Source organism: Mauremys mutica, chromosome 9 (assembly GCF_020497125.1).
Source record: "Mauremys mutica isolate MM-2020 ecotype Southern chromosome 9, ASM2049712v1, whole genome shotgun sequence".
Lineage (NCBI taxonomy): Eukaryota > Metazoa > Chordata > Testudines > Geoemydidae > Mauremys > Mauremys mutica.
In genome coordinates this window covers 14143739-14168879 of record NC_059080.1, presented here as the reverse complement: position 1 = coordinate 14168879, position 25141 = coordinate 14143739, and the positions used below count along the sequence as shown (strand labels likewise).

The 25141-nt window shown below is 43.2% G+C and overlaps 1 protein-coding gene across 5 annotated transcripts in view; it reads right to left on the bottom strand.

Annotated features, from left to right (window-relative positions):
- GRIA3 (glutamate ionotropic receptor AMPA type subunit 3) overlaps positions 1-25141 on the bottom strand; it is a 225126-nt gene that overhangs the window by 95027 nt on the left and 104958 nt on the right. For all 5 annotated transcript variants that reach the window (XM_045030430.1, XM_045030431.1, XM_045030429.1 and 2 more), the window contains 2 exons: positions 9231-9284; positions 7038-7199 (listed from right to left, as the gene is read on the bottom strand). In XM_045030430.1, coding sequence (XP_044886365.1) covers positions 7038-7199; positions 9231-9284 — 216 coding nt within the window. The remainder of the gene's footprint in view (positions 1-7037; positions 7200-9230; positions 9285-25141) is intronic.

Below are 25141 nucleotides of genomic sequence, written 5' to 3'. Positions count from 1 at the left end.
TATATAGAAAAATAGTTTATAGTTATGTAAAGTACTGACTAGATTTAATTGGAGAGATGCCTATCTAAAGCAGGTTGATGAAGAAGACCTATAATGCAATGCTGGGCCATGTTGTAGCCAACTGCAACATACAACTCATATTTGAGTTTTGCTTGGATTTTCTTTTTATGAGGTAACCAACTCAAAAGGCTAGGAGTAATTTAAAGTTAACATTAATGATTTCTGTCTGGCCCATGTTTCTGATTAGCTAGGATCCATGGCCAGCCATAAATTGGTTTATTTTTCTTACCAAAAAACCCAGCCCCAAAACAACCTCCCCCTCATAGAATATCAGGGTTGGAAGGGACCTCAGGAAGTCATCTAGTTCAACCCCCAGCTCAAAGCAGGACCAATTCCCAACTAAATTATCTCAGCCAGGGCTTTGTCAAACCTGACCTTAAAAACCTCTAAGGAAGGACTTCCTTATTTTGTACAAAACTACAATCGTTACTCAGGTTATAAATCTGATATCACTCCCAATTCATAGCAACAAATGTCTTTAGGAGATGTGTCTGTATTTTTTCATATCCATTGATTCATCTGAAAACTCTACTTTGCTAGAGACTGGCCCAACCTCTGGACACCAAGATACTGATTTCTGGCTATGCACTGCTGATGAGCATAGTCGGATTTAGACTACTTTGTGTGCACAGGATCAGCATTACATTTAAATACTATATAGAGAGTTCCATTGTAGTCATATACAATTGAATCTTGCAAACCTCTGTAGGGCCTCATTTTGATGCTGCTGCATCATTAGATCCCATCCTATCTCTACAGTATTTGTATGTAAATGACTGAGAAATATTGAACTTCCAAAAAGAATCTAGTGCATGTATGCACATTCCGGAATGCTCACCTGTCTCCTTGTACTTAGCAAACCTTACTGCCTGATCATTTAGATCCCCTTGCATCCCAGTTGTGAAAACAAACAAACACTACCCATGCAAAAGGTGGAAACATGGAATCCTGGATTTCAATAGCATTTTTAGCTGCTCTCCTACAGGACATGAGTAAATTATAATTTATTTCAGTGGCAGTAACTTCTATCCTGTAGGGGAGAATAAAACTCCAGGTGGCCACTACATTGAAAAATGTTTTTGCTCTTATTGTGGGAGGCTGCCCATTTTGATAATAAACATGTAAAACATACGGTAACTTTTACAAAACTGGGAGGGGTATGTGTGTTTATGCCTGCAGAGCCAGGGAAACACACCTGATTAAAAAAACCACACATAGTGTCTGGGAAAAGATTTTTTGTGCCAGCCATTCTTCCCAAGTTTTAAATTATGGTCCTGTTTATAAACACTTGACTGCCTTGTCCTTTACATGGTGAGATCTTTACAGCTGTGATTAGCTGGATGCAGCTGCTTATTTCAATCCTTGTCTACCTCACCTTTTTTTCCTATGGTTCTGGCATTGCAATGTGCTCTCTCTCTCTAATACATTAACAAATATTACATGACATATTCCACCTAACAATACAGAATCAGATATTTTAAAAATATATTTATTCTTGCATGAAAAAAAATCTTGTAATAGCTTTCCAATCTAGCAAGACGTAAAGCCTGCATGATGATCATTTTTTTCAGTAGACTGGATCAATTGTCAATAACCCCAATGCAGTCCCTTCCAAGTTATGCCAAAAGAGCTATCTAATTTTCTGCTTTATTCGAATTCTACTTATAAATGCATGAGGCGGCAAAGAAAAAAAAAGAGAGAGGGAGAGAAGGGAAAGGCTGATAAAATACAGAATAAATTAAACATCAGGGCTTTAATCTCTAGGCAATTTTATTCCCTAATCAAAAATATTGAACATCAATTTTTGACTGATTGATAAATACTGTGCAAGTTTCTAGAATGAGCAGTACATTTGTACAAAGGTAATGCAACCTCTGTGTTTTACCATATATCTAAGATTATTTTAAAGGACAAAGAATAACTTTCCCCCAATGTAAATTGCTTTTAACTGGATTAAAATATGCTTAGGGTAACAACACATATTTCTGAGCTTTAAGCCTAGTATGATACTTCCCTTTACTCCTGTATCTTCTAGTAAGCTCCGCTAAAGTGACAGGTGCTCCTGGCTCTCCAATTAATAGGCGACATCAGGGTTAGCCCTGTTTTGTGGGACACTGGCTAACTCCCTCCCCATGGACTCTTCAGTGGCAGTGTGACTGTGTCAGATAGAGGCATGCAGGGAGCCTTCATGATAGGCGAAATCCTGCCGTTGGGGGTGTATCTTCGAGTAGTTTGGTATCAGCTTGGAATGAAATGGGTAGATGGAGTTGGTAAAAGAGCAGAGATCATTAGGTTTCTTAGGGAAGAAGTGTCCATTCCATTAATATAAAATGCAGTAAAGAAATAAAAAATGTCTTTCCTTATAATAATTAAGGAGAAGACAGAAGAACAGCTTAACTATGAGATGTCTGGTAAACAGGTTTAGCATCCCTCCTATAAGGTTTACTATAGGTGTGGGGATGGGCTTCCCCCAAGGAGATCTGCTTTGAAGTTACAGATTTTGAGGCCTCCTCTGTTGGTCCGATTGTGCTACATTGCACTGAATAAGTACTGATGGAACCATCCTCATCTGTCAGCCACTCACTCTTCTGGAACTGGAGGGCCTCCCTTTCAGCTATGTGAGCCGGCACAGTAGAGGAGGCCTAACCAGAGGAGGAGGGAGAAGAGGAAGAGAAAGGAAGAGCATGATGATAATACTAAGTACTTTGTTTAGCCCTTTATGATTTCAAACATTGACTGATGAACACTAACAAAACCCTCTGCTGGGGAGGTAAGTGAATATCATCACCTCCATTTTACAGATGAGGAAGAAAACTAAGAGACAGAGAAAATCAGGGAGGGGTATTAACAGGTTGTGATTCTGTTACTAGCAATACCTTTTTTAGTCCATTAGATGAGGGTGAGGTTTAGCACATCTAAGACATGCTGCATAGCTATTCCCCGGGACCCCCAGCAGTCTGTGTGAGGATTTCTCCAGCTTACCCCATGTAGACTACTCTGCCAGGCCTGCTGAAGGGACGCGGTAACATGGAGAGCGAAGAGGATCAATAGGTGACATGTCCAGAACTGCTGTACATGTTTAGGGAGGGAAATAGTGGATGGAGGTTTCCTGATACACTGGTAAAAAGGGTGAAAACGGTTATGTGCCCCAGCAGGTCTGTGGTAAAGGGGGAATCATTCTGATTCTTTGACAGCCCAAACTACCATAGCTATGGTTCCTAGTCATCATGAAGCAGGTTGCACTTCACATTCAAGTGGCACCGGAGTCTGGGTAGTCAACAACCCAGTAGCAAATATACCTTAGAGGAACTATAATGCTTTTTACTACCCCTCATTCAACAGGGTGCAATATCACCTCATCTAGCTATGGAGACAAGTTGTTAAACTGAAGACACCCCCCCTTATCCAGAGGCGTGCAGTACGAGAACAAACAGAGATTCTGATAGCCAAGCTGCAGCTCCTGCATTCATCAAGTACCTTTTATGCTCACTAACAATGCAGTGCTCAGCTGGAAGTCTACCTCTGGTTTTGACTGGCTTTGTATCTCAAAATCTATTTATTTGCCTGATATGCAGCTGTCATAAACAGATAGTTAAGGGTTAAGGTCTCTTTTACCTGTAAAGGGTTAACATATAGTACCTGGTGACCACCTGACCAAAGGACCAATCAGAGATGAGATAATTTCAAATCTCTGTGGAGGGAAGCCTTTGTCTTTGTGAGAACTGTTTTTGGATCTAACAGACGACAGTCATGTCTCCAAGTTCTCCTGGAGTAGTTTCTACTAATTAATAGTGAGTATTAATTAGAAAGGCGAATTAGTCTTATGATTTGATTTCTATATTTGCAATTGTGTGTTTGCTAAAGGAAATGCTTTATTCCTGTTTGCTGATATTGCTTTTACTGAGAAAAGGGGGAGAGGGGATTCTCTCCAGAGATTGATAAGGTTATACCCTATGAGTGTCCAGCTTGGGCTCATAGAGATTCTGTACTTTCTTTTTGTTCTTTAATAAATTCTTTTCTATTAAGGACTTGTTGGTCTTTCCTTGGGTGGATTCTCAGGGAAAGGGGAGGGGGAGGTATCCCTCTGTAGTTGGATCCCGGTATCTCTCCTAGGAAAAGGGAGGGGGGGAGGAAGCAGGGGGAATGGTTTGTTTCTCCTGGGTGTGAGAACTCCATGGATCTGGGGCTCTTGGAATCCCCTAGGATTTTGGGGAAGGACTGTGTCTCAATCCACATTTCATGATTGAGTGGTGGCAGCGACAAGGAGACCTACCCTAGGATTTTAGGGTGGGGGAATACATGCTGGTCCTCACTTTGAAACCCCCCAGTTTCAAGTGAGGGTGCAGACCAGGACATGGTAGTTTAAAGGGAAACCAAGTCAGGTCCCCACATTGGAGCCCAACAGTTCCAAGTGGGGGTGAGACCTTTGACATGGTGGCAGAATACCTGCGGGTCCCCATCTTTGAACCCACAAGCTCAAAGTGGGGGTGAGATCCCATAGGACAGGGTGGCAGAATACATGCGGGTCCTCACTTTGAAACCGCCCAGTTTCAAGTGAGGGTAGACTCATGACAGCAGCAGTGCAAGTACAGCGGCACGGTCTGGTATGCCATACCAGCAAGATATTTACAGCTGGTACGGCGTAGCGTAAAGACACAGGAGGAGCTGGCGGCCCCACGCTGGCAGCTCCTCTGGCGGCTGTTCTGCCCCCAGCCCTGTCCACCCAGCCCTGTCCTCTGGCTGGGCTGCTGCGGTATAGATGGAGGAGATGCCGCTGTGTGGAAGGGCAGGGGGCGGGGGCGGGGACGGTACAGCCGTGCCGGAGGAGCTGCCCAGCAGCCCCACGTTCTGCTCCTTTCCCCACTGCGGTTCTGAAGTCTCCAGCGCAGCAGGAGGAGGACAGAGCCCCCCCCTCAGGTAATGTGAGATGGATCATGGGGAGGGGACGGGGAGAGCGTGGGGGCCCCGGGCTGCGGGAAGGGTGGGAAGGAATCACATGGGGAGGTCATGTGCCCCCCCCCCTTAGCTGGTACCCCCCCCCCCGTACTGGTAAGACATGGATTCTACTTGCACCACTGCTGGTATGACTAGGTGCTAAATAACCATGCATTGAGTGGGTAGCCTGCATTACATCTGTAAGAGCTCTCTGATCTGTGACAGCACTTCCTGTTCATGGCACATAGTTCTTTACTGAATGTTGTTTGTAGATACTTTGCCAAGACAAAAAGTACCTGCGCAGTGAAGAATGGGAAGAGATGGTGTTATTGGGTTCTTTTGACAACCGTGAAGAAGGATTTTATTGTAGAAGGTACCTGGGCAACTATTAAGACCACTTGTACATATACGAGATCCCATGGTGGAGCAATAGCAACAACTAAGGCATCTTAAACACAAATGGAGTCAGGTTAACAGCATCACACAAGTTGTGCGCTTGCTTGAGGAGTCAGCCGTCAGTGAAGATGGGATGTTAAAGAGTCCTTTACATAAGGCAAAAGGAAAATAAAAAAGACATGGCAAATGCTCATTGCAAATGTTCATTCCTGAGGGGAAAACATCTCTCGTTGGGTGAGACATAATTGAAGATAAGTGTGTAGACAACATAAAAACAGGCCCCTATCCACCTCAGCCTGTGCATAGAATATATTTATGTACAATCATGTTCCTGTTTATATTATGTGCCTCAACACAGCAGGTAAACACATTCAGAGACAATGGTTCGTAGATGTCTAATAGCAAAAGCCTTAGCACGCATAACAGTGTATTTCCTTATAAGGGCAATTGGCTGTATGTAGTCACTGGGGCTCCATTCCCTAATGGGAATATTCGGAGGGGCTCATGGTGGCCCCATTGTGAGTCCAATCCTACATCATTCTGCAGCTGGAATTTCCCAGTGCTACGTAGTTTGGACCCAAATCTGTACAATAAAAGGATGTTTTTCAGTCCTCTCTAACTGAAGTCAGTGGCAGTTGTAGTAAGAGGAGGCCCTGAGATATAAACCTTGGTACCAGAGGCCCAATATGAGGCCTAAGGCCTGAACTAAAGTAATGGTCAAGACTTTGCTAACATAAAGCAAAGTTAAGCTGTGAGCCAGAGGCAGGCCCTGCTCACAGAAGCTGGCAAGGAAAGGGCTGATGCTGCAAAAAGAGACATACCTAAAAGGTACTGAACACCAGATATCAGAACATTCGCATACTTGTACATTCCACACGGATAACAAGGAACAGGCTGACCCATCTCAATGACAGGGCCAAAAGGGGAATATGATGAATAGAGTTGTTTTGTTTGAACCAACATGTACAAGGTGAGAGGCGGCACCTTACTACGTAGCGGGGTTGTACTTGCTATGTAGAGGGGTTGCACCTCAATACGTCAGGAGTGATGTGTAACTTGTTTGTACCTGTGTGTAAGAATGCATCCCTGGGGCAGTGTCTTTGTCCAGCCTAGGGGGCAGTGGAAAGTCCCTGACTGAGCTGGTCCATTGTCAGGGAGCACATAAGTACTAGCTAGCAGCACCTTAGCGGTACCTTGGACTTCTATGCCAGGGAGCTGGAGATTGTGTTTCTCTTTGACAATAAACCTGGCCCGGGTGCCTTCAGACCTTACTAGAGTCTGTGGTCATTGGGGGTTCTCTCGGGGTCTGCTGGTCAGCTATCTGTGCAGAGTTGGATCAGCACACAGAGGAACACGCACGCAGCCGACTGACATCAACACTGACTAGAACAGAGCACCACACCAGGAGCATCTGACGACAGCAGTGTTACGTGTGAAATGACTGCAGGATGGGGCTCTTTGCCTCACAGAGTCCACCATTAAGTGTTTTTTTCATGTTTCCAGCTAACAGTCTCTCTTTTTGTCTAGCAGTGAGTGTTCTGACTCATTCTGAGCAGAGAAAATCATATACATATATATTTTAAAATGAATCAGATTTTTGCTAAACACAATGCAAAAGGCTTCCATCACTGTCAACAAAAGTTTACCTTTAATGGAGAGTTCTTGGCTTCAGGGAATTCCCTTTCATCCAGTCTAATCCAGCGTTGTAGAAACTGTTGAACCATTGGGTTTTCACTGTTGACAATCTGGAATCCAGTAACATTGGCGCCTCCATGCATTACTCTCTCCAGTATAATATCTGTAAAACCCTGGAAGAATATGTACAGAAAACAGAAATCAGTGTCATATGAAGTTCCTGCAACTTGGCTCGGTTTTAAAAACGAACATTCTGGTAAGATGCTATTTTTAAATCTTGGGCTAGTTTAGTACAAAATAAACTGATGAAAGTTCCCTGCCACTAGTAGAAGATACCCTATCTATGGGACAATCTCTTGCAACAGTAACTTGTAGTATTGGAATAAAATGGAATTTGGAAACACGTGGGTTCCAGACCTTTGTGATGAAACACTGGCTTGTTCCAGAGTGGCAAAGTTTGCATGTGATCCAAAACGTACCAAAAAGGGTACACAATATTACACATAAAACTCGGTAGAAGAGGACTGATTGACATATGGGTTAATGAATTACTCAAATTCTTTTGTTAAAATATGTAGTTTCACATCATAACTGGTATTTCATATACTGCGTGCTGGATAATAATGTGAAAGGATTCCATAGTTGTAAAACTAAACTAGCTCTTTATTAAGAGAACTATTTACAGAGATGTTACATCTGCAGGTAGCATGCTAGCCACGTGCATTCCCAATAGCTTCTCGGTGCTTCTTCCAAAAACTCTTTCCTTCTGCAACCTGTACTCCTCCCTCCAAGTTCCATGCAGGGTGCTACAGCTGGTTCTTGCACCTTGTGCATGTGTTAAAGGTGGGGGGTAAAGGGGAAATGGGGTGCAAGGAGCCTCCTTGATGCTTCTGCTGAAGAGTCAGCCACTGTTAACACCCTTGAGGTGTAAACCACACCAAAAGAGATGGAGAACGTTGGGCCCTGGCTCCATTACCTCCTCTGCACCAGCCAGCAGAGCGGCAAATGCTTAACAGTATATGAGAGAGTGCCAGAAAGCTTGGTGGCTCAGAGGCATGATGCCCCTTGTTGTTCTCACTGCTGTGTTGTGGCAAAGCATGATCCTCACGCCAGACAGTGTTAATTGTCACAATATTTACCTTAATGTTTCACTTTCAAGCCTTGTGGGCCTGATTCTCCACTGCCCTATGCCTCATATTGTCATTTACTCCTGTGTAAAGTGGATGTAGAAAGCAAGTTGATTGGGTAGCAGTTTGCAGTCACCTTGCAGAAATGTAAATGGTTATGCATGGCACAAGGTAATAGCAATTTAAGCCCACTGTTTTTTGGTTTATGCGACGTACACTGTAGTCAGTGTGAATAGGATCAGTTCCATAATGCACAGTGACACATTTTAAAGCCACACCGTATTTATAAGGAAAATGGCATTTTAAAATTCATCTAACCTGCTTTAATCATAACCAGAAAAAATGATTATAGAGACTCTTCTACAAAGTAGGATTACTAACTAGAAAGTGTGATATGACTTTAGAAGAACATTTTCTACGCACAGAAGCTAAAAATGACTCTTTCTGCAGGATCAACTACATTATAACCCTTTTCTGCAGCATGTCTAACTGATTATATATATCAAAGAAATATCTGAAAAGTCAGTTATAGTGTGGAGAAGTGTATTTTTAATATGGATAAAAATATACTGTCCTCTGCCTGGTCAATGAATATGTATAAAGTACCGTACTAACTCTGCAATGAGGTTCTACCTATATAAAGCCAATGAGTGGTTAAACAGTCTGGCCACTTTACTACGTGGAATTACAAATTTTAATTTGGCTCTTTATATCACTTGTATCATGTACAAATAAAATGTAATTATTTTTATAGTGTTTAAATTTAAAATCTGTTATACAGAAGATTAGTATTATCTAGTGTGTTATTTAAGAGGATATAAATTAGTGGAGAACATATAATTGAATTGTTATTTTTAAATTAGTAAAGGATACGAGCTTCTTAGACAAAACAAAGACTGTGTAATTGAGTAGAAATGACTATTGCATACCAGTTCTAGTATTTACTGAAGTCATTTCTCAAAATCCAGGCACTCCTTCATGCATTTCCTCCTTAGCTGATTAAAGTTGACACAACCTGTATAGAATATATTACTCTCTAAAACTTAGTTATACGTCTGCTGATGAAAAAGTTCTTACCAGGTTAGCTAGCATGTAGTGATAACCTCTGGAATGTTTACCAAGGATTACAACCTGTGTGTAGAAGAAATAACATGTATCACTTAATGTAGGAGAATGAGTCTCAATGAGCATAAGGAAAAAAAAACCAATTAACATTTTAGGAACACAGGACCCACTTCCATTCAAATTAATGGCAAAATCTCATTGTCTTCATTGGAGGCTGAACTGGACCCATATACTGTCCACTTACGGTGACCAGATGTCCTTATTTATAGGGACAGTCCCAATATTCAGGCCTTTGTCTTATATAGGCACCTATTACCTCCCACCCCCGTCCCGATTTTTCACACTTGCTATCTGGTCACCCTATGCCCACTATTTGGGTTATTAATAATTAGTGCAACTGGGACCTAGCTCATGGCTACCTGAAGCTTTTGTGAGGACCTTCTGTGAAAGTTCCCCAACCAGCTTTGTCTCTATCAGCAATCTCCCCTTCATTTCAACTAACCCCTGCATCCAAGCAGCTAACTAGGGAGAGGTAGGAATTCGCTGACTGAGTGGCATGCGGAGCAGATGGGAATTGCAGAACCAACAGGTTACTACACAGAATATAACTGAGAGCTCAAGAAGAGATGACGCCACAGTAGGATCATGTGGCCTATGTAGCCATATAGGACTCCAGTTCAAAATGCCCAATAGGAACTGTCAGAAATAAGGAAAGCAGAATTGGACCAATGGCCTCCAGAGGCTTAACAGTAGCACGGTCAATTCCTATCATAAATGGATAAGTATCTTGCTCACTGAACATGGGAAATCATTTTTCAACCAGCAGTTGTTTATGGATTCCAGTCTTAGGCCTGGTCTACACTAGTCTGTTATTTCGGAATTAGCCGAGTTAATTCGGGAAAAAAAAAAGATTCCGTCCACATGACCAAACCAGCTTTTTTTATTTAAAGGGCTCTTTAAATCGATTTCTGTACTACACCTTGGCAAGCAGAGTAGCGCTTAAATCGAGATCGCAATCCCGGGTTAAAGCCAATGGGAATCATCCCAGACCTGCAACACTATGCAGTCCCACCAGTCTGTGCTTGTTTCCCGGGCCCAGAATCGGCGTTTCACAGCATGAACCAGGCCCAATGCCACCATGACCTCCCAATCGCCACATGCTGTGCTTCTAGGAATGTCTGTGTCCATGTCCTCATCAGTATAGTAATTGTGTTGTCGTTGCTTCCTCGCCCAGTTTTGCAGGTACTGCACATAGTGCTGGATAATGCGCAAGGTATTTACAATGGTCAAAACTGCAGTGGAGATCTGAGCAGGCTCCATGCTTGCGGCACTATGGCGCCTGCACGGGTAATCCTGGAAAAAGGGCGCGAAACGAGCTGTTCAGTTCAACATGGCCGATAAAAGGCGGTAAATGGTTGTCTTCTGTAGCTTTCACGGAGTTGGGAAGCTCGTTAGAGCGGGAAAGCAGAGTTTGCAGCGGAAACGTGAGCAGAGTTTGTGGCGGAAGCTGTGCGGCTTTGTTCACGATGGCCAAAAAACGGCGGGGAATTGTTGCCTTCTGTAGCTTCGATGGAAGCCCATGAATGACAACATGGCAAAAGCAGCGGAAGCTGTGCGGCTTTGTTCATGATGGCTGAAAAACGGCAGGGAATTGTTGCCTTCTGTAGCTTCCACGGGAGCCCAGGACAGACAACATGGAAAAAGCGGCGGAAGCTGTTCGGCTCTGTTCATGGTAGCCAAAAAACAGGAGGGAAATGGTTAGATGAAAGAGTAGATAGAAAGAGGAGAGGACATGCGAGGTGGATTCATAGTACCAGGAGACAGGCAGTGCACCGTGCTGCACCGTCTGCTGGTAGTATGGCGTCTGCTGCAGCTTTCACGGAGGGAGGAGCGAGTGACGGCACACACCCAGAAACAAGTGCGAGAACGTTTTTGCCCCATCATGCACTGGGAGCTTAACCCACAATTCCAATGGGTGGCAGAGACTGCGGGAACTGTGGGATAGCTACCCCAGTGCACCGCTCCGCCATTCGATGCTAGCCTCGGTACTGTGGATGCACTCCGCCGAATTCACACGCTTTAGTGGGGACACACAACACTGAATGTACAAAATCGCTTCCGAAAATTCAAATAAAATAAGTTCAAATTAATTTCATACTGTAGACGTACCCTTAGAATGAATTATTTCACTTCTTAAAAGAAAAAAATTCTCATAGGAAAATTTTATCAAACAACTGTTCTTCTCTACATGATTTCAGCCAGCTTCATTTTATTAGCTTTCTTGGTGTTATTTCTTGCTAGAAGAGACAGGAACAATATTTGCCGTCTGCTGTTTGAGTGACCACTAGTCACACAAAGATCCTGGTTGTATTTTTTTTCAGTGCTGTCATCTTTGTGAGTAAACAGTGAGCACGTTCATATTTCTCTTGCCTGTACTATGCCCACCCCTGTGCTCAGACAAAAGCAAGCTGCTGCTGGTAGTCTGGAACCTCTGCAGTTGTTATAAAATGACATGCTGGGTACCTTATTTGTGGGAAAGGGGAACGCAGGTGTGAGAGAGAGGTATGGCCAGGCAGTTTTGCCAGCATCATCATCAACGCTCAGCATCAGTTACAATCAAGAAGGGAAACAGAGGAGAAAAGCAAAGACTGGCAAAGGGGAAAGGAAAAGCTGTGCAGCCAAAGCTGGTCCCCAAGAGTTCATGGGCAGAGTGGTGGGAGGTTGTGGTTTGAGATGCTGCAGCAGCTGAGTTTTGCCAGTGAGGCTTAAGCGTCTCTCCTTCACCAGAGGAACGTGCAAGGGCAAAGCCCTACCATCACAAATGAGAGCCGAGCACACCCAGAGTGCAATGGGGAATCCTAACTCTGGCAAAGTCCCCTTGGCTATCACAGCATCTCCCCTGTCAAACTTTGGTATCAGCTTCATGATATCTGCTCAGTAAATAGGTAACACTCTATTTCCCCACACACTTAGTTGGCTCCTGTTTACTTTGCTCCTGGTTTGTGGAGTACATTAGGGATACGTGAAACAATCCATCAGCTGACTTTGTGCTGATAAAACTCTACAAAATGTCGCTATCACAATTATACCGCAGCAGGGCACAAATCAAACCAAGGGGCTTCCTGCTACATGTCTACGTGTCTTTGGGAAAGCTGCTCCTGACATTTCAACATTGGGTGCCTACAGTTAGGCTCCCTACATTATATTTAGTCACCTAAGTAAAGATGGCCCAATTTTCAGAGGTGCTGAGAACCCCCAACTCCCACTGACTTCCACTGCAGTTGTGCAAGCATAGACAAGGTGAGAACTGGTCCTGTATATCTAGGCCTGAATTCTGGTGATGCCCAGGGGACAAAGAGGATGCAGCCGGATAAGAAAGCCCCACGCAGGCACCCCTATGTCCAAGTGGAGCAGTTTGGCAGACAGCATGGTACACAAGAAAACAATAGGAAATGCACCATTAGCTGAGTGGTTGTGGTCTGTAGGGAAGACAGGAGGGTAACTAGGGCACCGGTGCAAGGATGTTTCGCGCCCTAGGTGAAACTTCCACCTTGTGCCCACCCCCGTCCCCGAGCGCCCGCCCTGAGGCACCCCCCCCCGCAGCAGCTCCCCCCCTCCGCCCTGAGACGCCCCCCCTGTGGCAGCTCCCCACTCCCAAACCTCTGCCTGAGGCACCCCTCCCCCGCCCCAGCTCACCCCTGCTCTGCCTCCACCCCGAGCACGCTGTCGCCGCTTCACTTCTCCCGCCTCCCAGGCGCCTAAGCTGATTGGCGCCGCAAGCCTGGGAGGCGGGAGAAGTGAAGCAGCTCACCCCTGCCCCGCCTCCTCCCCGAGCACGCCGTGGCTGCTTCACTTCTTCCGCCTCCCAGGCTTGCGGCGCCAATCAGCTTAGGCGCCACAAGCCTGGGAGGCGGGAGAAGTGAAGCAGTCACAGCATGCTCGGGGAGGAGGCGGGGCGGGGGTGAGCTGGAGCGGGGAGTTCCCCTGCGTGCCGCCCCCCCTTACTTGCTGCAAGTGGCCCTCCCCGTGCTCCCCTGCCCCAGCTCCCTCCGCCTAAACGCCGGCGGCGACCAGGGCGGCCGAAGAACTGGCCGCCGCGGTGGCTGCCGAAGAAAATGCCGCCCCCCAAATCCTAGTGTCCTAGGCGACCGCCTAGGTTGTCTAAATGGTTGCACTGGCCCTGGTCCTACCCCTGTCTGGCAAGCATGTGTTCTGTCATTAGCTGTACACACAAGCCAGCCCTGATACCATTCGGCGCATGCCAAGAAAGGAAGCAAAGCACTCCCCAGGTTCCAAGGTGCTGGAACAATTTGTGTAGTGGGGGTGCTGAGAGCCATTGAACCAAACTGTAAACCCTGTATATAATGGAAACCACTTCAAGCCAGGGTGTGTGGCAGCACCCCTAGTTCCACCTATGCTGATGTTGAATCACCAGTAATAAAAACTGTGCAGGTTAGATTGTGACTTTGCAATTCCATCTGTGCAATCCCATTGTCTTCAAATTATAACCTCAGCATCAGCAGTGCAACCCCATAGTCTTCAGGAAGGATTTGATTCTGCAATTACAAGTCAGTTCATCCTGCTGATTATGCATGAGACAGGATAGAATCAAGCTCACTCCTTTAGTTTTGTTGTGCTAACAGGAGTAAAAAGTAGTCAACACATTTTTCACTGTACAAATTAGCTGTAACACTGACTACACACAGGGAGCAGCTCTGTTGAGTAGGAAGGTGCCACTTTTAAACATACACTTTTCAGAGTAGACTCAACCTTTAAATGGAAATATCCAGCATGGAACATTATCACAACTCTCTGGCTTATCTATGGGTGACAGATAAAGGATCCAGATGCCACACTCTAGAAGACATCTTTCCAAAAATGCCACTTATCTCCTTGATAAGTTCAACTGACATTTGAGTCGATGCCTTTAGATATACTGCTGGGCCGGTTACAATACTTGAATTATTAAATTCCCAGTTGCTTCTTTGGACTGCCTTGTCCTTAATAGAAGCCATTTCTTTTAACTTCACGTTTAATTCTGAGGCATTTGCATACTTCCAACAATTTGAAAATAAATTGCTAGACAGGTCCTCTTGAGAACTGTATGTACGCTCTATTGGTAGAAAACATCTGCTTGTCTACACTCACATTTGTTTTCTATGGAAATCTGCATGCTCCCCTTAGATGCATTTGGCATACATGCTATTTGCATACTAAATTCTCTGCATGTTTGCATTTTACATTAACAGAGGTGATTTACTTTTGAAAGGTTAGAGGCAAAGGATTTTACACTTGTAAATCAAGAGCAACTTTCTTTGACATTTTATCCTTAGTAATAAGTGAGGTTTTCTTTTTTCTGACCAGAAATGTGCATATTTCTGAAGAGACAACACCATGACACTATAAGCCATATTCTGCCTTTGAACTCATGCATGGGGCTTCCAGTGAAGTCAACAGGAATGGAGCAACTAGGAAACATAGTATGATGGAGCTGAAAAGCAGGGCACTACAACTCCCATTAGCCCCTTCCCCACTGCACTTCCCTTTCTCCCGGACAGCAGACCTGAGGTCCATCCAGTCCAATAGCCTGTCTCCATTAACGGCCAGAAATAATTTCAATTGCCCTAAAAAATGGCCAAACTGCTTTATTCAAGCCTTAGTTTACAAAGCAGGTTCCAGAAGAAACCCTGCTAATATTTATATTCAAATATTACCCAAGCATGTCAGATTATAATTAGATATTAATAATGCTTTTAAAACTCAGCACATGTGCTAGCCTAACCCTAAACAAGCATATCCCGTCCGCAAACATTACAGCAATTTGAATGAAGAGAAGAGTTGCTGGATTAGCAAGCATAGCAGAGCCAATCACCCACATCAGTGTAGCTCCTAAGGGAGTAAAAGAATGGATAAAGCTTTTCATGAAGAAGGAAAGCAGGGATATAACAATAAATCTCATCAACTGCTGATATATTGTGGAGCTTATATAGGAAGGAGGATATTGAATACTGACACTGAATAGAATGTTAGGATTACAGGAGAAGGATTTCACTGAACTACATGTCTTTGGGATGTTTCACTTCCTAGACTTAATGATGCTTTCACTTTGAGTGAAAGGAAAGCATAGAAGATTTGAAACTGAACAAAGGAGGAGGAGGAGAGGGGGAAAAATTGGTTAGAAAAGTCATGAATAATTCAAAATTCTGATCCTACCTAATTTTATCTTGTAGGTAGAAAGACTATGTCAGGTTTAACATACTGTCGCAACAAAGGTTTGGTTTTTTTAATTAACCCTTAAAATATGTCACCAGTTAATAAGCACAAAAATCGAAAAGTGTCCTAATTAAAATGTCCTGGGTTTTAGGATAAACGAGCAGATGTTGTTTATGCTGAATGGAGTCTTGGTTTATGTACCATTTTTGAGCGATTCTGTCAGCCTTGCACGTTGCCGGTCACTCACTTGCCTGGGGTGAATAATTTTTTTTAATGGGTACATAAAATACCATTTGTTTATAATTATTATCAATCACCATGGTAATAAGGAGGCAAGTAGAGGTTGTATCTGGGCCGGTAAATTTTCAGTGCAATTTTCAAAGGCTGATTACAGAGATTAGCTAAATTTGCTGTATTTGTTCCATGTTGAATTGCTACAAAACCACTTGGCATTTCTCTAACAATAATGACGAAAAAAGCATGCTCTTATGATTATGTGGCTACACAAATCAACTAGGTTTGAGAGAGTAGCATAGTTCCAAAGAAAATGCTCACCAAAAAGCCCTGACTTCCTTTTCAGGCAGGTGGCGCTCTTCAGACAGTACAATACGTCCTGTCTAGATGGAATGCGATATACAGTGCAGCTTCATGTGTGTCAGCACTAACAAATCATTTTGTGCAACAACCATATTATTTAGAGATGGAACTAAATGGGAATAGTGGAGCTGAAACCACCATACTACAGGGAAGTTCACACCCAGAGCTGACCTTTCCAGGCCTCTCTTGGGAATGGGCTGAACTGGAACAACATGGGGAGGATTCTGAGGAAGGTCAGTGATCATTCTCAGAAAGAACATCTCTCTCAAATTGTCACTATCATGGTATGCATGTCTGGGAGTGCAGGAAGAAGATGGGGGCAGCAATGTCATTTTTGTGTGTTAGCCTGAAACTGACTCTCTTACTCTTTGACTCGGTTATTACCGACTGTTTTTAAAATTACTTCTGATTTGGTCCAGACAATAGGTCTCTATTAACCTATTCATTTTCTTCCTGAGGTTTCAGAGTTGGAGCTGGTGGGAGGAAAAAAATCAATGACTTGGAGACCAATAAATTGTCATGTAGGGAAGGAGCGGGGGGTGAGGGGCATGTCCTTAAACCATGGTAGAGGAGACGGAACAGAACAGAAAGAGCTGGTATGGCATGGACCTGGTAAGAAACCAGGGCAGTGAGGAAGTAGAGGGAGGAGGTGAACATAAACAGTAGGGCAGAGCTAAGGAAAGAGGGGACAGAGGGAAACACGGAACCTGGAGTGGGAAGCAAAAGTGGCTTGGAGGGAATGGAGAGAGAAGAGGAAAATATGGAGAGGCAGAAAGGAGTGGCATAGGAGAGGGGGACCAATCAGTGTTACTTATTTTAAGTATTTTTTAAAAGCTAAATATCCCTGTTTTGTTTTTATTTCAGAAAGCGAATGCCCCACAGGAGGAGGAGATAATTTTTTTGCTGTTGAGCTGGAGGGAATTATAGCAATGGTCAAAATCTTTTACAATTATACAGTAAAATATATTTAATCAGCACCTCTCTTTCAGTGATAAGGCAAAGGACTACATAGGCTTGAGCCCTCTTTTCTCTCCTAGAGGTGGTCCAGCCATGTTATGGATGAGGTAAGAAGGTAGATCAGTGAAAGGAAGTTTCCATTGCAGATGTTGTATTCACTAAAGAAAATACATCAATTCTGGAAAATCTTCTAGAATTATTACAGTTATCATGGGCTTGGTGAATCCCAACACAGCTGCATCAATTAAGAGGATACAATTATGTTATTACCTAGATGAAAACATGCGGTGGCCCAGACAGCAGTGAAAGGCAAAGTACAAAGTCTGATTAATACCTATTTGGGTTTCGTCTTCCATTCTAGTTACTTGAATCCATCTCAATCTAGTCAGTTCATCATGTTTAACAACATTATTTATCTATCTTTGCTTTGAAAAAGTTGAAAACTAAATTCAGGCCATATGAGTGTAGAAATCTGTTCCTTTTTTGTTAGACTGACTGAGCTAAAGGTCATAATCCAGATATTTATGAGACAGTTGTATATTTCCATGAGATAGATGGAAATGGAGATGGAGATGACTGGCACTGTTGCTATAAAAGAAAGCCTACAGATTTTTCCTGTGGTTTTCATAAGTGACATCTCACAGAAGTATGCCACTTAAATGGAACGACAGCTAAAGATGTGACTTACTGTAATGTAGCTTTCCATTTCTACTATACCAGGGAATGAAAAGGCTGTTTTAACTCTTGTACTGTTGTTACTTGATGTTAAAAAAGGGGGAGGAAATAGATAACTTTCCTAGATACCCTATTTTAAATAGGAGTCTTGGTGTCAAACAGTTTTCATTTTGAAAGGGCTTAATATTGAGATAATACTTAACATGAAGTTATCCATTTAGTGATTTGGACCCCAATCCTGCAAAGATTTATGCACATGTTTAACTTAAAACATGGGAGTATTCCCACTGACTTTTAAGCACATGCCTAAGTCTTTGAGGATTGGGGCACTGGTACCAAAGTTCCGGCAGTAGCAATCCCCCATCCCCTGCTTCAGAAATATTTCATGGTAGCACTGTACCAGTAACCGATGTAATAACTAGAAGCACATGCACAGCACTTTTTGTTTCCACAGCACTGTGCAAATGTGAGTGAGATGGAATGATGTTTTTCAACAGCAAAACAAACAAACAATATGGGCCAAATTTTCCACAGGATGGCAAACTGCCAATTTTAAGGTGGCAGGGACCCTCAGCCATATCAGATGTCACATTAAATGCACTTGGCAGTGATCTCTAAGTCTGGCAGTTCTGTTTGAACGGTACAGCTAATTTTACATCTGACTCCACATACAGCAGGTCAATAAACCAAATGAGCTATGGGGCACCTACTCTTATCTCCTCAGGTAAGACAGCATATGGTACAGAAACAACCTTTTGGGCCCCAAATGGACTGAGCCTCATTCATATACTCAGGCTGGAATCTGAGTGACATATTTGTGATCCAGGAGAATTTTCTCCACCAGGGCTGATTGACTAAGGTTCCCCCCCTCCTCCTTCCTTTGGAGCTTTCGACAGTGATCATCTGGTGGGATATTAATATTTATAGGCACGCTAAAGGGAGGGGACCACATCATTCTTCAAGAGGTCTGAAAACAACTTGAGATGTTAGGGAGATTCCTGTAGCTAATGAGTCTGGCAAGACATAGAACACACTCTGAACATAAGTGAGATTGTGTTTTTTATATCTCAGCTTGTTAAGACTGAGTCTTTTCTTAGAGATGTTGGTTGTCTTAGTCACCTTTCTTAAAGCTCAGATCTTTTTTATAATTGGAGATATACCTATCTCCTAGAACTGGAAGGGACCTTGAAAGGTCATTGAGTCCAGCCCCCTGCCTTCACTAGCAGGACCAAGTACTGATTTTGCCCCAGATCCCTAAGTGGCCCCCTCAAGGATTGAACTCACAACCCTGGGTTTAGTAGGCCAATGCTCAAACCACTGAGCTAATGTGCATGCTGGTTTGTATTACTTGTGGTGGAAGGATTTTTGGGTGTGAAGCTGACTATAGCTATAGTATGTCTGTGATGGGGTGTATGTACCTCTCACTGACCCAGTTAGGGTTAACCTCACACTGTGGGCCAAAGAAGCCATGCCCCCTCACTCCTGCTGGGCATGCTCAACCTGGAGACAGATATAAAAGGGAGTGGCCCAGCTCAGTTTGGGCTGGAGAAGAGGGAGGGCAGATGTGAGCTGCAGGCTCCTGCCAGGGACTAGCTGGAGTTGCGACCATGGAGGCCAAGCCAGTGAGATTGACAACAGAATCCCTGCTGATGCCAGAGGATAAGGAGTGAGCTGAAAGGCTGACACCTCCAGGAGAACTGACAGAACAGGAACCAAGCAGGGAGGATCGCTCAGTGGTTTGAGCATTGGCCTACTAAACCCAGGGTTGTGAGTTCAATCCTTGAGGGGGCCATTTAGGGATCTGAGGCAAAAATCTGTCTGTGGATTGGTCCTGCTTTGAGCAGGCGGTTGGACTAGATGACCTCCTGAGGTCCCTTCCAACCCTGATATTCTATGATTCTATTAAGGATAGGAAGGGACCCAGGAACGTGACTGTTAAAATAGGAAACCCAACTGAATCACTGATTACAGGTTTCACAAGGTGGAGAAGGGTGGGCCTGGGTCACCCTACCCTGCCCCACACCCACCGCAGGATGTAGGTGCTGCTCAAGGACTCTGACTCCTAGGCCACGCTGCCCTGCTAGGACAGCCATATCTACTTGAGCCATAACCCCTTATTTGTCCCATGCGACCTGATCCCTGGTGATGGGGTATATCTATCTGGCAACAGTGCCCCATATATGAAGTTGATCCTACCTGGTATTGGGTTGACTGGTTGAGGAGTTGTGGCTTGTGAGGCAACACGAATGGGGTCTAGGGCATGGAATTATTCCTCTCTGGGCTTCAGGACCTTATATCAGAGAAAACGGGGCCTCAGGGACTATTGAGTTAATGATTCAGTTTATTACGTCAATACAAGCTGCAATCGAGGTCCTCTAAACCAAGTCCCAGTATGTAAGATCAAATGTTCAGCTTGTCTTGAGGTCATCTGCAGTGCACCTTATCGAGCTGAGTGTCTAAGGCTGAAGAAAAGGAGCAACGGAAAAAGCCCTTCTCAAGTTGAAAAGTGGCCACTTATGCCACCCTATTTTTATATGCCTGCTGCTGATGCTTTGCAAGAGCTGTCTGTGTTTCATCTCCTGCAGTGGACAGTCTAATCTTAAGAAAGATCTATTAATCTTCTACATCATTATCATACATACAAAGGGCAAATAATCTAGGGGATAGTATGTGGCATCCAAGGTATAATCCTTATTTAATATATTATTCAATTTATTTTGCATAGGTCACTTCTCAGCATCCAGCTAGTAGTATGACAAGCAGGAAGAGTGCAGAAGATGAAAAGCCCTTGTAAAATGGAAAACTTCTTCCCTTGAGGTGAAATGATTTAACTATCAAACCAGGAATCAGTGTTTGCTTCTATCAGACGCCGAAGGAACCACTTCATTACCTCACCAGAGTAGTTTCATTACTTGAAATTGTAGTACCCATTCCCCCAACATTATCTGAAGCACAAATATGTTTTGGTGGCAAGATCAAGCTCCCATCAAGTGCTCTGAATACTTATTCCATGCTGAATTACCCCGACCCAATATCCCCATAATATCAATTTTTGCCAATATCATATAAGGCCTGTGTTGGTCTTTCTGTCACTCCATGTTCACTGTCACCACGAGATTAATTTCCAAAAGGGTTGCAGCATTATGTGGCAATGAAAGGCATGCCCCAGCTAGCAATGACATGTCACAACTGAAAAGGTGATATGTGACATGCCTTTGATTTCACTAAAATGAAACCCCCCTTCACATTCCACAGAAGCAGCTTCCATCATGTGTTCTGTCCTCTCATACAGGGAGTCAGATAGTGATCCCAACACTGCAGGCAATTTACTACCCTACACCAGTGTTAATGGGGAGCAGAATCTAGCCTCCAGGGATTCTGATACAGTTAAATAAGGTAAACAATATTTTCAGTGTGTATTAGTGAGTAGTACTCCATTATACTTGGGTTAAATATTCAATGAAGACTGTATTCAAATATTTAAATGATGATTCCAAACATATAGTTTCGCACAGATGAAAAATAACTGCATATCTGGAAGATTATAATCCATCTGCTGTTTCATTGATTTAGTGTCCTCTGTGGAGTGTCACAAATGTACGCTCTGCCCTGTCCACGATTGCCAGATTTTGTATTTTCATACAATATACGAGGTAGTGGAAAGTAGCATAAAAATCCATGCACTCATTCATCCATGTCCTCATGTGTCTATGGATTTTGCCTGCTCACTTCTCCTGCCTCACATGCACTTGTTATTCCACCTCAGAATTGGAAGCCTGCCTTTTTAATAAGGTATTATATGAAGAGCTGTCATTGTGGGTGTCAAACCCTTTCTCCTTTAGCGGGATGTAACATCACAGATAGAAGTCCTAGGGATCTGGGGAGCCCCTCCTCCTGAAGGATGGCTCATGTATTAAGCATGGAGCCTTTAGAGGATATAACTTGTTCCAATTTTATTTTATATATATATATATACACACACACACACACACACACACACACACACAGAGGGCGGGCTCCAGGCACCAGCTCAACAAGCAGGTGCTTGGGGCGGCCAAGGGGAAGGGGCGGCAAGTCGGGCTCTTCGTCAGTAATTCGGCAGCGGGTCCCTCGGTCCCTCTCGGAGGAAAGGACCTGCCGCCGAAGAAGAAAGCGGCGCAGTGGAGCTGCCGCCGATTGCGATTGCAGCTTTTTTTTCCCCATTGCTTGGGGCGGCAAAGCCCTGGAGCCAGCCCTGTATATATATCTATATAGACACACACACACACACACACACACACACATGTTCACATCAAAGGGGCAGAATTTGTCCCTTACTGAATTGGCAATTTTAGCTTTTGCCTATAAAAGACACACTTTTGTGGCATGAATAAAAATCTTTCATCTCCCAGTTAGGTGATGGCTATGCATTATGGTCTTCTTAGGTCAGCACTAGGAATATATGAAAGCACTATTGTTTCCTCCCCTCCATTCTTTCCTTCTAATAGTTCCTCTCTCTGTAAACAAGTCAGTGTTTCCTGATTGAAGGCCATGCAATGGAAGGTGCATTTACTATCTGGATATGTATTTATACTTGGTGCTTTTTAGATAAAAAATCACCATCCAACACATAGGTTTTGAGAGCACAATATTCTTCCCCATTTTCTTACAATTTGATGTGTGTAAGCAATTTATTGTGCTCTAAAACAGTCTCCCCAAACCTGTTTATGTTCCACTTCCTTCTTTTTGGGAGTTAACAGTATAACCTATTTACCCAAACTGGCTGTATTCTTATTGTTAAAGGACACATGCTACCTCAAAAGCCTCAGGACCTTGAGGACATTGAGATGGAAAGATTTACAACCCATAGTAACTGACATTCATAATCACAATAGTTTACTCTTCAAGCCAAACAAAATTCATTAAACCACCTCTCCTTTAAATCAAGACCTTTCTTTGTCTAGACAGATGAGAACAGAAAATAATAGAGTTGTACCTCTCAGCACTGCATCTATCTCCACAGGCCATGTCCTTCTGAACAAACACCTTGACGCCAAAATCAATCAAAAACAGCAACTACTCTTCACCACTCAAAGCCATTCCATTCAAACCAAGATCAGAAGCAGAAGTTACTGTTACAAATTATGATGACGCCTAACTAGGAAATAGAAAGGATAAACAAAAGGGTAGGCACATAGTACTTGTTGGGGAGACATCTTTGTCCCTTATTCTGCAAAGGGATTCCTAAGAGTAGAACCGTACTCCCACGGGGGGGGGGGGGGGGTTCCACTAAAGACAGAAGCAAGTGTACAGTAGCTACTGTATGTGTGTTTTACTGTCTTTTTTTTAAATGGCGAATTCCTCTTTAACTTTACAAGACAGAATAATGAATTAAATAAAATGCCAATTGTATTATGGAGGTGCACTGGCAGCTCTACAGTTATGCTTACATTGAATTTTCCATTTCATCTAGGGTGTAAATCCCTTAATTAAACACACTCATTCACAGCAGTTATTCTCAAACATGGACTATTTCAGGAAGGAGGACACGCTTTAATTTCCTAGGTGCTGCTTATGCTGATTAGATCCTTCTTTGGAGAATTCTAATAGATTGAAAATCCACTCCCTTTTAAAATTTTCCCAGAGATTCTCATGTGTTCTCAGTCCTCTGTAACCTCACAGTCTCAAAAGTCAAACTTAAAATTTCATGCAGGGCTCGAGCCTACAGAAAAGCACAGCCCAGAATAGTGTCGGGGGGTAATTTCAAACAGCCCTACATTATTTAGCTTGTTCGCCATAACTGTTTTATTCTTCATTTTGAAGGCTGACAGAGCACTACAGCTTTGCAGAGGACGTTTGTTCTTTGATGCTTTCTCCCTTGCTCACTAGCTCGCCTGCTCAGCTACCGTTTTCCCCCCATGGTTACAACCTTTATTGGCCTAGAGATGAGTGGATGGTCCATTGGTTAAGGGTGCTAGCTTGAGACTCAGAGGACTGAATTCCCTGCTCAGCCACAGGCTTCCTTTGTGACCACTGCAAGTCACTTAGTTTCTCTGTGCCTCAGTTCCCCATCTGTAAAATGGGGATAATAGTACTATCGTACTTCACAGGGTGTTGGGAGTATGAATACATTAAAGTTTGTGAGGTGCTTTGATATGGACAAGGGCAGAATCTGGCCTGAGAGTAATCGGGCATGGCCTTCAAAGAGAGATTGAAAGACTTAGATATGGACAATTTAGAAGTTTACCTTTATATCTGTAGAACAGAGGGTAGAATTTAGCCCTATTAGACTTTGTGCAGGAGAAGTCTCATGGAACTAAATCATGCCACTACTTTCTGGTCTCCCCCTAAAGTTTTGATACTTTGTGGAACCGATTAATCAAAAAGTATGGTGAGATGGTAATATGCATTGCAAACCCCAGAGAATCCCTGAAAACAGAACCACAATTCAGGTACTTATCTTTAACCCCACACAAGGCAACATTCTGCTAAAGAGGAAGTGGATTGTACTAACCATGGCTATTGTGCTACACAAAGACATTGTCATACATGGCCCAAAGAGAAGGACCACTGCCCATTCTTGGTAACAGTGAGCACTGCAGTTCCCATATGCTGCAATATATTCAAAGCTTAAGGGACCTAATTCTCCCCCCCACTTGCCTCACTCTGACACTGGTGTAACTTCACTAAAATTTCAGTTTTCTATTTAAAGGATGGACAAATCTCTTAATTAAATATGATCATTAACAGAAATCATTCTCAAACATGGACTACTTCAAGGAGGGAGCCAACCTTCAGTTGGTTTTGGTACTATTCAGACCCTTTAAAGCCTTCTCTGCAGAACTCTAATAGATTTAAAATAACTCAATTTTGAAAATTTCCTAAAGATTCCAGCTGTTTTACATTGCTGTACGTTTGATGAGAAGTTTATCCAAAATGTTTAAGTCATATGTTTAAAGTCAATTGTCTGTACAGGGAAATGACCCTAGTGCATGCACATACACACAAAATCTTTTCAGGAGAGATATAAAATTTACATCTAATTTATTTCCCCTCTTCATTGCATGCTATCTTCCTATTGTTGGGAGATTAACTGTAAAATACTTTTGCATCCCATCCGTATTTCACAGCAATCACTGTAATCATAGCAGTGGCTCAAAGATTTGAACTGGAGTCCTTGAAAACACAGAACTCTGCTTATATAAAGCATTACTGCATTCAGAAACCATGTCAGCCTTACTCCAGACTATTATTTGGATATAACCCAGAAGTGTCGCAGTAATTTAGTCCCAATGCTCACATAAGAATCTTTTTAAAAGGAGTTTGTACTGCAGAGAATTGCCTTCAAGCAGACTGAAAAGTACTGAGCCACAGCCATCCTTTCTTCCTTTTAACGTTTACTTTTTTTTAGATCTTATGAAATTAAAAAAAATACATTGCAACCTCTAAGAGGAAAGCCAGGGTTTTTTCATAGAACTTCACTATAGAGATTAACAGCAACT